We start from the raw sequence: 15308 nt of genomic DNA on the forward strand, positions 1-15308 counted from the left end.
GTGGGATAGATGTGAACAAGGAATTTTAACATCTCCAAGTGACAACAGCCCATGTCGTGCCTGCACAAAGTAACTGGAGCTGGTCAGCGCTGCTGACTGACGGTGAAGACAGACTCCAGCAAGGGCACGGCCTGGGGCAGTCAGCATCAGTCCCAGTCAGGGAAGTACAAGTGCAGCCCTGCCAGGGGCAGAGCTCCACTGCTGACAGGTTTGACTTCAGTTTTCCTCTAGTATTTCAACATAAAATACTTCTGAGAAGTGAAGACAGATCCTTGAAAGATAATTAATGTTTGAGCAACAGCTGAAATACTGGATTAATTTCCATGCTCTGAGCAGGAGTTAGACTAGGTGACAGCCTCTGCTCCCATTCAGCCTGCCTCCCTTAGAGCCACCATAAAAACATTTAAACATTTCGGATCAGGCCAGAAAAAAAGATGGAAGCTCTAGTTTTGTCTGGTTTTGGGGCAACTTCCTCCTTTATTACATTCTTCTGAAATATTCTAGAAAGTCTTAACCCAAACACATAACTCCATTTATTTTACTGAATTCACAACAGATATTTACAGAACTGTAACTGGCTTCACCCCTCAGGGGCCCAGACAGAACAGCTTGCATCCCAATGAATACTTCAATAGAAAGCAGGACAGAGCAATCCAGCTATGGAACACAGGGTCCAGAAACCCGGGGTCGGCTCACTGTCACTGAGACCTCGATCCCCCACACCCAGGAGGCGGCTCTGGCTCAGTTTAGACAGTGCTTTGACAACTTTTCGGGTAAGTCAGAGCCTGTTTATTAGCTCTCATACCCTGTTCCTGAAGCCTTTTCTTCTAAATCTTAAACAGAACAGTGAAATGTATGAAAGAGGAGTAGCCGCCTCAGGTGGTGAAGGCTCCGCAGGACAAGAGGAGGTCGTGGCAGAGCACCTGTACGCGTGCTGCCAGGCGGAGCCCAAACTCTGCTTTTGTTTTCATTCTCTTAGGAAAACGGGGGAACGTATCCAATGTCCACGGTGATGTTGGTATAAAGATGATGCTTTGTCCTGGAAAGGAGCTTGAACTCCAATGAATTCATTCCGTCATCTTTCCACGTTTTTTGGGTGTTGTGTCGGGAAGCAGGCCTGAAGAAGGAAGAATACCTGCAGTTAGAAGAACAAAGGCAATGCTTGCAACTGACACTGCGGAAGAAATCAGCCTCCCAGAGGCAGCAAGGGCTTAGCAGATGAAAGCTGCTAGCAGAAAAGCCCCAAACAATTCTCACAGAGTACAGAGAGAAGGCACTGTGTGAGACTAAACAGACCAGAGGAAGTTCATGCCGAGTGCTCTAAGCAGGGAGGGCAACTGGGACTGGAACCTCACTGGACAGGGAGACCAGAGAGGTGCCAACTACAGCCTGTAAGACCCAGGGAACTGGGAGAGCCCAGAGGCTGGCAGCAACGGTGGCCATAGCCTGCGGGAGGTGGGGGTTAAGCCAGGGTTGTTACGGAAACCTGAGGTTTGAGATGATAGAGGGAAACCTGCACTGTTGGTATGGTATGAGAAGCCTCCACCGCACCTGAACCAATACCCTCCTCCAGCTCTTAAATAAAACTAAGCCTTTGCTAAGCTCTTGCATGTCTCCAAGCCTGCATCCTGCTTTCTGCTACTGTAATGGCACATCGTAAACTCCCCTAGACCGAAGAGCAACTTTTTGTGACAGGGAAGTTGTAACAAAGTGCCTCTTCAGACTGAACTCACCTTGTTTACAAAACAGGCAGCATTTTTTTTTAAAGTCTTATTCCCAGAATAATTTGACGCTTAAATCTGATATCTGTTGGCTTCCTACCTAGCGTGCGTCCTTAACAATGGGAAGAAAGTCAGAAACGAGGAGAAATCCTTCAACTGCAGAGATGAGCAGAATGATTCAGTTAAAACTGCCTGGCACCCTTCTTTAAAGAGCCACATTAAGGTGGAAAAACAAGCAGTGGCATTAGGACACTTACTGCCTCTTCTGAGGAAGATGACGGTAAGAATCAACCTGCCGCAAGGCAAAGAGCAGCCCCCCAGCCACCGCCCCCCGAACAGTTACCTTCTCCACAGCTCCTGTCTCTCTGCCTCATCATCATAGTCCATCACTTTGTAGCGCCCAAGGTGAGGTGATGTCCGGACTATTTTCATTCCCGCCAAACGAATCCTTTAAAACAAACAAAAATGTTTGCTTAGCCATAAAGATGCCATTTCTAGGCTCAGAGGAAAGTTCAGTCAGAGATGATTTTCAGTGTTAATGCAATAAAAGCAAAATGCGGAAGATTAAGGGAGTGACTTTAAGCCCACAGTGCCACGTTATCTTCTCTAGCAGGTTCTAACCAGGCTTGGCCTGGAAAGCTCCCAGCCCCAGTGCGCTTCGACAGGGTACAAAGAGGATTATAGCAAGCAGGGAATGAACAACAGCATGCAGAGCATTCAAGAGCAATTCCCACAAATCTGACAATTAAGCATTATTTTCACTTCCTTGTAAGAGCGGAGCTTTTACTGCCTCGAGGTCCCTCACCTAAATCTAAGAAAAACCAAAACAACCCAAACTTGCGGTTGCTGAAAGGAAGCCAGTCCTGAGTTTCAGATCCAGCTTAAGCCTTCCTCTGTTCTTTGAGAGGTGCCATTCATTCAGATGCCCCGATTAGAGTGCTGGCTTCGTAAAAGACTAGCGATAAATACAGGCACCAGACAAACCAATGCGAGCTGCTCAGCTGCAGGACAGTTAGATAAGAAAAAAGTGAACCAAAGGCTGAGAATTCCAGAACAGAGCTCTTAAAACCAGCGTTTTGGGTGACTTTCAAGCAACCCACTGCTAATGGAATCTGTGTTAGTTCACCAATAAAAAGCACCTGTAATAATGCTAGGGCAGGCAAACCTCCGTTATCATGGGGCAGCTCTTAGACAGAGAAAATTCCTGGGGAGGTTAAGAACGAATGTTTGCTCAATTGAGGTTATCTAACTGGCATGTTTGCAACGTTTGATTGCCTTCTGTTGAGATCTGGTACAGCAGCAAGCTGCACTGAGGCAGGAATGTTATAAAGCTGAAAGAGGCAACAGAACTGGAAATATTTGTTAGTCTAGAGCCATCAAATGATTAGAACACTTCACTGACAGTATGACATACTATTATTTCTGACTGAGTTTTAGACAAGGTTTCTTGTTTTCTGAACGAAAGCTTATTGTGCATTCAGTGAAAAAGACAAGAAAAAGCAAGAATGCTAAACTGTCTTTGCTGTATCAGGTTTTGCATTGCAAGATTAAACCAAAACTATAATATGAAACAGTTAATGTATTCACTTACTGTTAAGAACCCAACAGGCTTTCCTGTAGCTGATAATGTTAACACATAAGTGGTTAGAGTAGTGTTTTCTTCTAATAAAAGGGAGATCCCGGTGTCTGCTAGGACTAATGCTATAGAGCACTGCAGTCTGCCAACAATAAGTAGCAGCCAGTATGTTTTTGCACTAACTGCTTTAATAAGCAGTATCCCAGCTAAAAAAAAAAAACCTTTACACAGGACTTTTTTTTTTTTTGACATTTCAATGTCCAATTTCAAATACTAATTAATTGTGTTGCTACATGGTTAGAAGTGCTTGAGCACCTACTAAAAATCCAAATCCCAGTAGATGCATCAAGCTGGCCATTAAAAATAGCCAGCTCATTCCTAACTTCTGCAGGTTGGGACTTCAGTATGTGAATAAATCATTAACAGGCACTGTCCATGGCCCCCACGTACCTACGGGCCAGAACAATGCTCATCATTAGTAGAAGTTCTCATGAGAAACAACACAATTTCCTTCCCTTCAAGAAAGGGCTATTTTGGGATCCACATAACCAACCGACCTGCCTTAAGAGATTCCTGTGAGGAAGTGCACTCCTACGTATAACTGGCATGTCTCTTTACCCTCAGCACTGAAACCCACATTATTAAATGCCTAAGCTGTACTAAGAACAGCTGAACAGAACGAGCATTGTAGTGTTTGATGTAAAGATCTATTTTCCTGGCATTCTATTCCTTTAATAAATGCTGTTTAGTAAATCTCTAAACAATCATACACCCTTTTAGTTAGCTTTTTCTGAAAGGAAAAGGAGGAATTCTATGTTAGCAAATCTGTCAATTCCCAGAAGAATACTGCTTTGTAAAAACTCCTACAGTCCTCGAACAGAACATTCCACCAAAACTGTGTACCTTGTCACACTGTGCAAGACCAAAAAACACACAAAGCTTTTATTGTCAGTTTAGTTCTATAAACTCCCCACGAGCTTGCCTCAGTGCAGGATGATAAAGGTGCACAGTGCAACTACAAAGCTCAATAAAGCAGCTACAGTCATGATTTTGCACTTGAAGAAATCACATTAGGCAGAGTACCCGGAATTAAACTCATTGTATTCACTTCTATAGCATGTTGCTGCCATGGCAACTAAAGTACAAAACCCCCCATCAGATCTTGCTGTCAGTGACTCACAGTAGTACACTCAGGCTTCTCCATCACCCAGCACTGCAGACAGCAGTTAGAATTCCTTGTGTTCCTTAATTCCAACTACTGGTCATTAGGTAATACTTGGAGCAGTCTAGATGCACTTAACATAACTTAAATTCCCAACTGTCTGAGAATTAATAGGTACCTTCTTGGCTGTCTTATTCATCAAGCTTGCAGATTCCTTCCCTCCCTTGGGGCCGTTAGATGTCAACGGAGTCACTTGTCAACTACTGGTAGTTACAATCCCTCGGATGCACTCCAGAGCGACTGAAGGCACAAGGATGTGAAGTAACATTCTGCCCTCGAAAGTCTGAGGAAAAGCTTTGTCTTCCCAGCACACAAGGATTGGATTCATAGATACTGAGCATCTTCTGACATGAACCATTCCCAGCGCCAACAGCATTTTGGATTAGAACAATACCACAAGCACATTAAGGAACAACATCTTAGTTCCTTTCTTAGGGTAATGCCACATGTTTCACTAGCCAGCTTGGTTCTATTTTAAGCCTGTCCTGTACATTATTAGTACCTTGTAGCAATGTCATCATTTTCACCACCACTGCCCCAGTATGTGTTTGGAAACCCGTTCATCTTCATGTAATGTTCTGGAGTCAGAGCAGATACACCCCCAAAAAAGGACTTGTATGGTAGGCTACAAAAGAAAGAAAGAAAAAAAAAAAAAAGCATCAGCATTGAAGGCTAATACAGTCCTCCACAAACTAACGTGATCCAAGTCCCCCATATATTACTCGTACACCTTACAGACAACTGTCATTACAACGCCAAAACCCAAAACAGCAAAACCAGTGTAATTCCTACCACTTTCCACCCCACCCTCCCCCTCAAAGACCACACTAAAACTGGTTTTGAAATTCACAGCTTGGGTCAGTTCAAAATACCTGCATCCTATCACACATCTTCCACATGATCCAGTAATTCCCACCCCTATACTTTTATTCCGGAAGGGAAAGCAGACAGAAATCTGCCGGCCGTGTGCCAAGCTGAGCTAACAGCGCAACAGGGAACTGCAGGCAAGGAACTGCTCAAGGTTGCACGCTTCCGTCAAGGATACTATTTTCTGGGGAAGTCACTACTGCAAAACTGACAGACAACGTCCTAAAGGCTGCAGCTCTCACTGTCCTCGTTCATACCTCCTATCAGGAAGCGAACAGATTAGCATACACGCATCCGAAGCAACTAGAGGCACTTACGTGTACTGAAACTTGTCCATGGCACTAGCCATATGCTTGGGATAGTATTCATCGCAAACATAGAGATTATAATCATTCTCAGGTACAAGGTCGACATCATGCAGGAGGAGGCAGTCCCAGTCTTCATCCTTCAGGGCTTCCCTGACACCAACGTTAAGCAGCTTTGCTCGGTTAAATGTACCATTCCCCACCTGGAAAAGAAAACCTGCGTTTCTTCACCAAAACAACAAAGACAATAACTCAATTAAAATTTACATTAGTAAAAAAAAAAAAGTCTTATTCAATTGGAATGAATCAAAACTGGCTGCAAATTTCATGCCCCAGACTCTGAAAATTTCAACCATTCTCTTCACAATATTCTTAACAACTGTAAGCTTTTTGGTGTCAGGGGCTACATACTGTGGGCACCCAAAGCGGCTGACTTTTAAGAGACCAGCGAGTCAATCCTCAGGTGTACACCTGCATATCGACACTTTTTCCGTGACTGCTGCTGCTTATTAAAGCTTAGAAGGAGGGGGGTGGGGGTGGCATGGGGACCAAACAACCTTGGTCAAACAAAAAAGCTTCTTCTTCACCCCAATCAACAATGAATTTTAATTAATGATTCCAAAACTTGGTCTCTTGCCACTGATCTGTTGCAACACCAGTCCATATCAGTTAAAAATGGCTGTTTGACTTGCACAGGCTGCTCCACAGCAGGGTCAAGCCAGATATTTTTATTTGATAGAAAATAAAAATATCCAACTTCACTTTAGCATTCCACCTGAACTGCTTGGCTCAGTAGCCACATTGACAAGATAGGGGCAAACCACATTCAACTCCTGAACAGCTGATAGTGCAGATTACCACTTAATGACAACTTTAATCCTCTAGAAGGGGGTGGTGGTGGGGAATAGCAGAACCCATCAATAGCAGAATGATGATGTTGACAAGTGGAATGACATTTCAGTCACTAGCAGCCACAGAGATGGGACAGCATATAACTGACCTGCTCTCAATCCAGGCATAAAACGGTACTTCCACATTTCTTGTTCAGAACCTAACCCTTAACCGGGAAGCTCAGCTATGCCACCAGGCACTTTTGATTTACGTTTACCTGCTGAATCAAGTAGATACTGTAACTGAGCTGCTGGCGCTGCAAGAATGGATGAATATAGTAGAGAAGATGGTGAAGGTACTTCTCCTGGTTCCTGTAGGCTATGAGGATGGCTGACTTGTAGCGGGCCAAGCAGTGAGGTGGCCTGTAGCGGCCACCAGGTTGAACAAAAGGATTTTTTTTGATGATCATTCTTTCAGTAGGGAGCACCCTGAAGGTGATGGTTAACGGACCAACTGTAAGGAGAGACAGGAGGGGGGGTAAAAAAGTAAGATCAGTGGTGTTTCTCAACCTTCATTCAAACCTATCAGATTAGCTATGTATGTTTACTACTCCAGGCACCAGCCCCACCACAGAGGAGGTAGCGCCACACAGATGTGCCCCCATGATGAACTCCACCACGGCCTGCTGGCCACCTCCCCAGGGCTCCCCAGGGAGGGGTGCTGGGCTCAGCACCAGGACAGCAAGGCGACCTGCCCCACGCACCCCAAATCCCAGCACAGCCAGCAAGTCCCACCAGGCTCCTGCACAGCTTGCTTTTTCCTGGTGTGGGCTCACTGCTACACAAAGCAACTGTCTTGCCTTGTGTTGCTTAGATGAAATTCATGAATAAATGTATTCACTGTAAGAATAGCGCTGGAAATGAACCCAGATGAACAGACATACCTGCTTTTGCTACCCATAAGGAGAACATCCCTAAGCTTCTTCAAGGACAAAGATGTTCATAAGGATATTCAGCAGGTTGGGGTAGAAATAGTTTAAAGCCTGGGTGAATACAGCTGCTTCAGGAAATGCTAGCTTTATCTTTAAAAAGAAGTTTCAAGTTCAATTTTATGTTCTAATCACATGCCACAAGGGCTGTATTTGCTGTATTATTGAATTTTATACACTGTGACAAACAGGCAGTACTTCAAAATTTTGGGAGAAGCAGATGACAGAACTGAGAAGGAAGAAGAGAGATGGTACATTTTCAGGAACAGGCACAGAGTAGCAAAAGAAACTACATATAATAGTTCTTCTACCCAGCACCTCAATTTTGAATACAAAACATACCAGATATGTTCAACAGTTTTTACCTAATTAATCTGCATTTTTATATGAATTCTTCAATTCATCACATGGAAAAAGCTTGACAAGTCGTAAGTAAGAAAGAATCAACATAAGGTGTCAATCACCATTTCAACATAAGCCTCATATTGTTACAATATGAATAAACAAATTCTAGTTATTTAAATGCCTGTCCTTCTGGGTAGTGAGAAAAGATTCCAGAACTAGCAGAAGAGTTATATTTATACACAAGTCTGCATGTCTTAATGGTTTCTAACCACCATCAACTTCTAAGAAAATAAAGCACATTCGCCAAACCAGATTAAAATCTGTTACCTAAATGAACTAGGAAGAAACCTTTACCTATATCACAATTAAAAGCAGACAATTTCAAATGAGTTTTAAGTAGGACCAACAATTCTCTACAGGCCATGATACCCAAAGACAATTTTTTTTTGCATCAGAAGCCTGTGAGGCAAAATAGCTATAAATAAAATTCTTTTCCTTCCAAGCTTATAGTTAATGCCGTGGCTGTCTTAAAGCAAGTTTTTACTGCCTTGTAAGTCAAGACTCCCTCTTAAACCACTGAAATAAAATATAATGTCAAAAAACTTCTATAATAAAGCATGAGAGAAAAAGAACAAATATTTAGGTCTGGTGCTTAGTACCTTTCATTTAAGCAGGGAAAGGTACACGTGTCTTCAGTCTAAGCACTTCAGCAGGTGAGTCCAGAAGATATTTCTTACAACCCATTCCATACTCGAGCCTGTGCTACAATTTTAATGAAAAAAAAAATGGAGCCTGCACTCACCCACATCCTGTTTTAACTGACACAGAAACAACATCCCTCCACTGGGTTTTGGGGTTGGGTTGTTTTTTGTTTTGTTTTTTTTTTTGAGCACTAACAAGGCTCAGGGACTAAATTTGGTGTAAGATTCAGAACTGGGAAACATTTTGCTAGTATGTAGAAGTTGGTACACCTCACATTTCCAAGGTATCACTTTCCAGTCCTTCCCTCAGTATCTAAAATGCAGGGGGAATTTGATTTTGACTGCATTACCCTCAAGTACGAATCTAGAGAACACTGCCATAGCTTTGTACCCAAAACATTAGTGTAGTTCTTCAGAGAATCATGCTGTGGGCCCACAAATCTAGGTCACATTTACAGTTAAGGTTTTATAATGTTATTACCTACTTCTATGCAGACAATTTCCTATTCTGTCTTTAAAACTACCACATTTCAGTCCAAGGTTGTTTTTAACCTGTAGTTTATGTTGCTTTTTAGATATATGAACTCCCCGATTATCAGCTCTTTTAACTAAAGCACCATTAACCGCTGATTTGATGACAACTGGAGCTTGCTAAATAGATGTTATATTCAGGCTGGATTTCAACTAAAGATCATTGTTCCAAGGAAAACACAAGAAAGGGAATTAATCCCTTTTGTTCTCCCACAAAGGCAGAGCTTTGTTTTCTGTAATGGAATTTGGGCTCTTTGTATTGCAGAGTAATATTCTGTAGCAATAATCCTTAAATTCCAAAGAATCAAATCTAAATTTGGACATAAGGGTATGATTAAGATCATGTGCAACAGTTTCACTCCTGTCGTCTCCTTCCATACCCAATGGATTCATGGGCCCATATGATCCATTAGGGTAACATCTGCATTCTTCAGGTTTTTCAAGATGTCATGTTGTCCCAAGCTGCCTGGCTCCGTACCTCAGATGACTCAGCTCAAACTCAGAAACTATATGCCAAGGAAAAGGGGAAAAAAAGTTATCATGTGACTTATATCACCAAAACCTCTGGCTGCCCCACATTCCTTGGCTACAAGCTAAATTCTGGCTCTCAGGTCTCCTTCCTACCCAATTAACAAAGGGCTAATGCACTGTAATCCAATTCAAACCCAGATGCGAACAGAGCAGTTGCAGGCTGGATCAAATAGGGAAAAATAAAACTGCTAAAGCACAGCTTTGAGAAAGGACAAAAAAAAATCATCTTACACATACTAGAAAGCACAGGATCCCAATGCAGACAAGGTACAGACAGAATCAACATCAACAGAAGCAATTTCTCTGTACTCTGGCCCCTAAGATCCTTCTGTGCCTGCACCATCATACAGAGGGTTTTAATTAATATGAAAATTTAGTGTGTAGGGTTAAAACTCACAATTCCCTGTCTGTATTCTTAGCTGCTGCCAGTGACAGCATACTCCCTGCTTGCTTTGCTTTCTAGGTAACACATTTAACTATCAGGGGGATCTATTGTTTTTGACCAGATCTATCCTAAGAAAGAAACTATGTAACTCCTAAGCATCTTGCTGCACATTTAGAGTTAGCAGCTATAATTACTGAGTTCAACCAGAATAAGTAGGAACTTACGCAAGGTAAGCAAATGGGAACAGCAGCATGGATGAATACCTCACTGAGAAAGTACAGCACCACACACCACATTAACAGAGTTGTATTTGTATAATTCTACCACTGTTTGAATGGAAGGGGAAAACAAAAAGCAGACCAACAGTCTTAATGTAAGCACCATTTTCTAATGACAGAATACAAGGCTGCCTCAACGTCACCTGAAAATAAATCTCAGCATCACAACCTTTCAACTTATTTTTAAATCCAAGAGAAGAGACTCCAGTGGGAGAGCATCCATTAGAAAATGTAGCAGGAGCTACTCATTACCACAACAGATGGTCACACTTATGAAAAGGTTATGACAGATGGGTGTGAAAGGGAGTAACTACTACAATAAGGGCTTGGAAAAAAATAAATCTTCTGTAGCAAGAGCAAATCATAAACAGCAGAGTTACAAACAGAACTTTCAACTATTAAAGTCCTCAAGGGCCAAACCAACCTGTTCAGCACATACTATGCATGAAGTAAGGTACCTCTTTAAAAAAAAAATAATAAAAAAACCCAACCCTGAGTCTTCTAGCATAACTTCTTCCTGGTAAGAAGAAAAGATGAACTGAAGCAACACATCTTGTGTACAATGTAAGAAAGTCAGATTTTTAATGTAAATGCTACTTCATTCAGTTTGAGTAAGCACAACTGTAGCATGTAAACATTTTGCGTTTCCCTAAAACAAAGGTGGTAGAAACAGTCAACTGGTTACTTCTGTAGAAACTTTAACCTTTAAGGAAATTGAGTAATTTATTCACAATATTAATGAAGACACTGAGTATCTAGTACAATGCTTTACAAGTTGTCGGTCACAAAAGATTGAATGGAAACCATTATGCGTTAAAAAAGTAACATTAGTCAGCAACTCCTTAGTTCTTCCAAGGCAGAGATGTTTAGCAATTATACTTTAATTCTCACTCCACAGCCCCAGAAGAACCAAGATGCTGTAGCTTCAGGAGGTAGGAAAAAGACAGATGAGCTGCAAGCTGATCTTACATTCAAAGTTATCAAAATGATCTACTATATACATAAGTGGAAAAAGTGCTGCGCTTCATAAAAGCCCTGATGCAGAAACCATTTAAGCCATTTGGCATTCTTCCAGTTACTTTAACACGCTTTGCAGTAGACACAGTGACTTATTACCAGCTCTGAATTGGAGACTGGAGCCCTCAAGAATTGATTTGAAATCTCATTTAATGGAGTTTATGAAATTAATATTAAAAGGCATCATTCTCTCTGATGTAATGCTTCCATGAGAGATCAGTCCCACAAGAGAAGATGGTAACAACCAATCAAGACATTTATAAAGTATTTATATGTCTATTCATATGCACCCATCACACACAAAACAAAGGGCAGCTACCTAGCAAAGTAGCATGCATTTCTTGGGTGAAAAAAACCCCACCAAAACACACAAACCACCCAGAAAAGGTTGGCACATAGTAATACCAGAAGGAATAATTTACTTTTTATATTTAAAAGGAAATATCACCAAGCAGAAATTAAGAAATCCAAGTGCTCTGCTGCAACTTCAGCTGAATCCATATCAATGCTCCAAATAATGTTTTACAGCAACGCTTCATATGCTCAACTTTAATTTTTTGTGCAGCAAAACTCCCACAATTACTTTGCCTCCTATTTTTTTTGCTCCCAGACAACCTACTGTTTGTTTCTGTCTATATCTAACATGATGCTTTCATTTTAACTCTGAAGTACCACATGCAGGCCAATCCCCTCAAGACTCTCAGGGATGAGCAGAAGGAGTCTTAAAAAGATTTCATAGCTTTGAGAACACCGATTAGTGTAATTTTACTCTGTGTCTGCCTCCTCCATATACGTCACTACTCTTTGCTTATCTGATGGTTTGCAGTGAAGCTGCTCAGAATTGCATCTCATTTTGTTAGGGTTTTTTTTGTTGTTGTGGTGTTGGGTTTTTTTGAGACCAAAGCTTTCTCATTTGACATTTTTCAGGACAGTGGATTCTCCCCGTAGTGGAGACAAGCAGGGTGCAGGCATGTTTCTGCCATGCTTTTTCAAAGAAAGCAATTAAGTCTGAAACATGGAATTGTAGCTTCCCTAAAGAACTGATGGGCTGTAGACAGTGATGAAGAGAGACTGCACCAAGACCATTTCAACTGGTACCTGGGCAAAAAGGCTCTGTACTATTTGTGTTTCAGCATTTACTTAGTAGAGCTGTTTCCAAGGGAAATGCTGAAGCATATACCCAAAAGTTGTCATACAATTTCATCCTACATACTGCATGTATTTCATTTAACTTCAGCAACAGATCAAGGAAGAAAATTTCCCTAAAGAACAAGCATCATTCCAAAGACTGCAGTCTAAAAAGGCTCATCCAAAATGTCCCAGCAGTAAGCAACTCAACAGAAGACTAACCACAGCACTGGCTTCCAATAATACTTTCACCTGTGAACCAAGGTCAGCCATTTGCTCTTACTGTGCTCCACGTGCAGTGATCAGCTTTCCTAGAACAGCAGGCAACTATTAAGTAGTGCTCCAAGCAAGACTCAGATATGCAGCAACCTGTGCAGTATGGAAAACCAGACAAAGAGTACCTTATACACAGAACTCTAAGAAGTAGGTGTCCCCAAACCAGCTGTAAGTGCATCTTACAGAGCTCATCCATTCTTGGCTGGCAGAGTTGAACTGATTCATTATTATCAGACACGGACCGCTTTACTGACAACAAACTTGCCTTATGGGTTTAACTTTGTGTTCACTTAAAGTTTCTCAACTGTTTTAGTTGTGCAGCAGCTGGATGAATGCTGCCTCTAGTACCAGCTCCAATTTGGTCCTCATGTAAACACAAATTAACCTGTGACCAGGGGAGAAGTTTCTAAGTCTGAAGGATGCACAACAATCATAGGCCAAAAAGATGACCATGAAGAGTGAGGTACCAAGCTACATTCTCATACAGGCAGTATGTAAAGCCAACGTAACCAACTTACGTTGAACTACAGGTTTGATATAGGGCTGAGGCAAAGGACCCAGGAGTTACATTGAGTCAGAAGCCTCAATGCAGTTACTCAAGTACAATTGTCGGCACATTTCATACAGGAGTGCCAAGAAAAAAAAGGGTTAGTAACTTGGTATTAACACCATGCACTGTGCTCGCTCACGTTCTGCAATCTCTGTGTAGCCAAATCCTTAAAATCAGATTTTTTTAACTAATTAAAATACTTTTTCTCGCATAACCAATAAAACCGAGTTAATTAACACACGAAAACGTTGTCAATGTATTACATCTGTATACCACTTTTAAAGTGGAAAAGTTTGAAAAATACACAACTCGGATTTACAAAGTGCCCAGCATCCCCACGTACCAAAGCAGTGCCACCAGACACCGTGGGTTCATACCTACCGAATATCGGTGACTGCGCCGAGCAGTAGGGCATAGCTTCTTCGTCGGGGGCCGGGGTAAACAAGCTGAGGTTTGTGTACACGTCGTGAGTTTTGGAGTAATCCAGCACCTGAGGCGAGTCTAAAAACCCACGGAACACATTTGAAGGTCCACCTCGGTAGAGTATCAGGATAAATATCGCTTGGAAGACAAACAGAAAGAGCAGAAAGCAAGGGTTTTCGACGCGCGAGAGGGACATCGTTCCCAGCCCATGCTCCGGGGCCAGGCGGGTGAGGATGTAACCGCCTCCGGCAGCCGCCTTCAGGGGCCGCGCCCCGGGGACCCTCCTGGCCACACTTCCCGAGGCGAGGCGGCAGCCCGCTCCTCCAGCGCGGCCTCCTCAGGGCGCTGAGCGCCGAGCCGCCCCGTCCCGCTCCGGCGAGCTGAGGGAGGGAAAAAGCCGTCCGAGGCCGCCCGGAGGAAAGAGAGCAACGGGGGCAGCGGCCGCCCTCATACGCCCTCACGCCTACCCCCGCGGGACAGGCTCGCTGAAGCGGGGGGGCCGGGCAGGCTCGCCCGTACCGCCCCGTACCACCGCCTCCCGGAGGCTCCCGGCTGCCCAGCCTCGCCCCGCCTCAGCCCGGGGTGCGGCGGGGAGTTCCCCCCGGCCGCCTCACAGCCGGCAGCGCGGCCCTTCCCGCCCCGCCACCGCGCACCCGCCCCCGCCCGCCGTCAGGCGAGACTACAGCTCCCAGCATGCACAGCGGGGCAGGGCGGCCCCCGCCGGGCGGCGTGCCGCGGGGCGTGCTGGGAGATGTAGTTCCCGCCGTCAGCCGGGGTGGCCGCCGGGTAGCGGCGCTGTGGGGCTGAGGGGAGAGGGGCCGGGGCCGCTGTACCCTGGGGCCTCTGTCAACCCGCGGCCGCCGGCCCGGCTTTAAATTAGTGTGCCCGACTTTAAATTAGTGATCGAACTGCGCAGAGAGGTGAACTGAAATGAATACACGAGTCGCTGCCTAGCCCTGAAGGGACCCGCGCAGCCTTCACAGCGGGGGCCTCCTGTCATGGTCTGGCTGCACATACAAATCTGGGCTTTTACACCCATCTCATTCCTGACTGATTTTTTAACGAGATGGGGCTTACAAGCTGAACTGTCAGCCTGTCTGCCTGCTCTCATAATGGGTTCGCAACATGCTCCCCCTGCTCACTTAAATTTGGCAGAGGAAAAGGTCTGTGCAGGTGCTGCATCCCTACAAGGCTTCAGCGAAATTTGGCAGCTGGGTTTGCGCTGAGGAGAGCAGCACAGAGGAAATTTGTGTCTGGGAGAGCACCCTCAGCTCAGGCTTCCACCCTGCTTTCCAAGGCACAGCCTGTGCTGGCTCCCCTGCCACTGCCCTGGCCCCAACCCAGGGCTGTTTGCCCTCCGAACAGGGTGGCATGGGGAACAGATGGGAGAGGGTGACAGCATTTATGTGGGGAGCTGGGAGTACTCCTGCTTCAGAGCTGGACCAAGACTTAGGGGCCGTGTCTACAGGAAATTTGACCTCAGTCACTCTGCTGCACAGAACATTCAGTTTCAGTGGGTTGCTTGAGGCCTGGATGCAAACTGTCATAATCTCACATTTAATTGTAGCTTAATAGGTTTTTAAAATAAAATATATATATATGTGTTTAACATTTTTTTTTGCCTGGGCAAAGC

General features: G+C 44.0%; 1 protein-coding gene across 4 annotated transcripts; it reads right to left on the minus strand.

The window, feature by feature from the left end:
* Positions 1 to 447: 447 nt before the first annotated feature.
* LOC308065907 (beta-1,4-galactosyltransferase 3-like) lies at positions 448 to 14349 on the minus strand. 4 transcript variants are annotated; one of them, XM_080392549.1, is made up of 7 exons: positions 14205 to 14349; positions 13634 to 14055; positions 6800 to 7035; positions 5704 to 5894; positions 5022 to 5144; positions 2065 to 2169; positions 448 to 1117 (listed from the first exon to the last, which is right to left on the minus strand). In XM_080392549.1, exons 2-7 carry the CDS (start codon positions 13869 to 13871, stop codon positions 976 to 978), a joined length of 1035 nt encoding a protein of 344 aa, XP_080248675.1. In that variant the 5' UTR covers positions 13872 to 14055; positions 14205 to 14349; the 3' UTR covers positions 448 to 975. The 4 variants fall into 4 exon arrangements, with proteins under 4 accessions (XP_080248675.1, XP_080248677.1, XP_080248676.1 ...); XM_080392551.1 differs by having other exon boundaries at positions 13634 to 13753; positions 14205 to 14329; XM_080392550.1 differs by having other exon boundaries at positions 13634 to 13813; positions 14205 to 14329.
* Positions 14350 to 15308: the final 959 nt, after the last annotated feature.

This window comes from Falco punctatus (assembly GCF_963210335.1).
Source record: "Falco punctatus genome assembly, chromosome: 6".
NCBI classification, from domain to species: Eukaryota; Metazoa; Chordata; class Aves; order Falconiformes; family Falconidae; genus Falco; species Falco punctatus.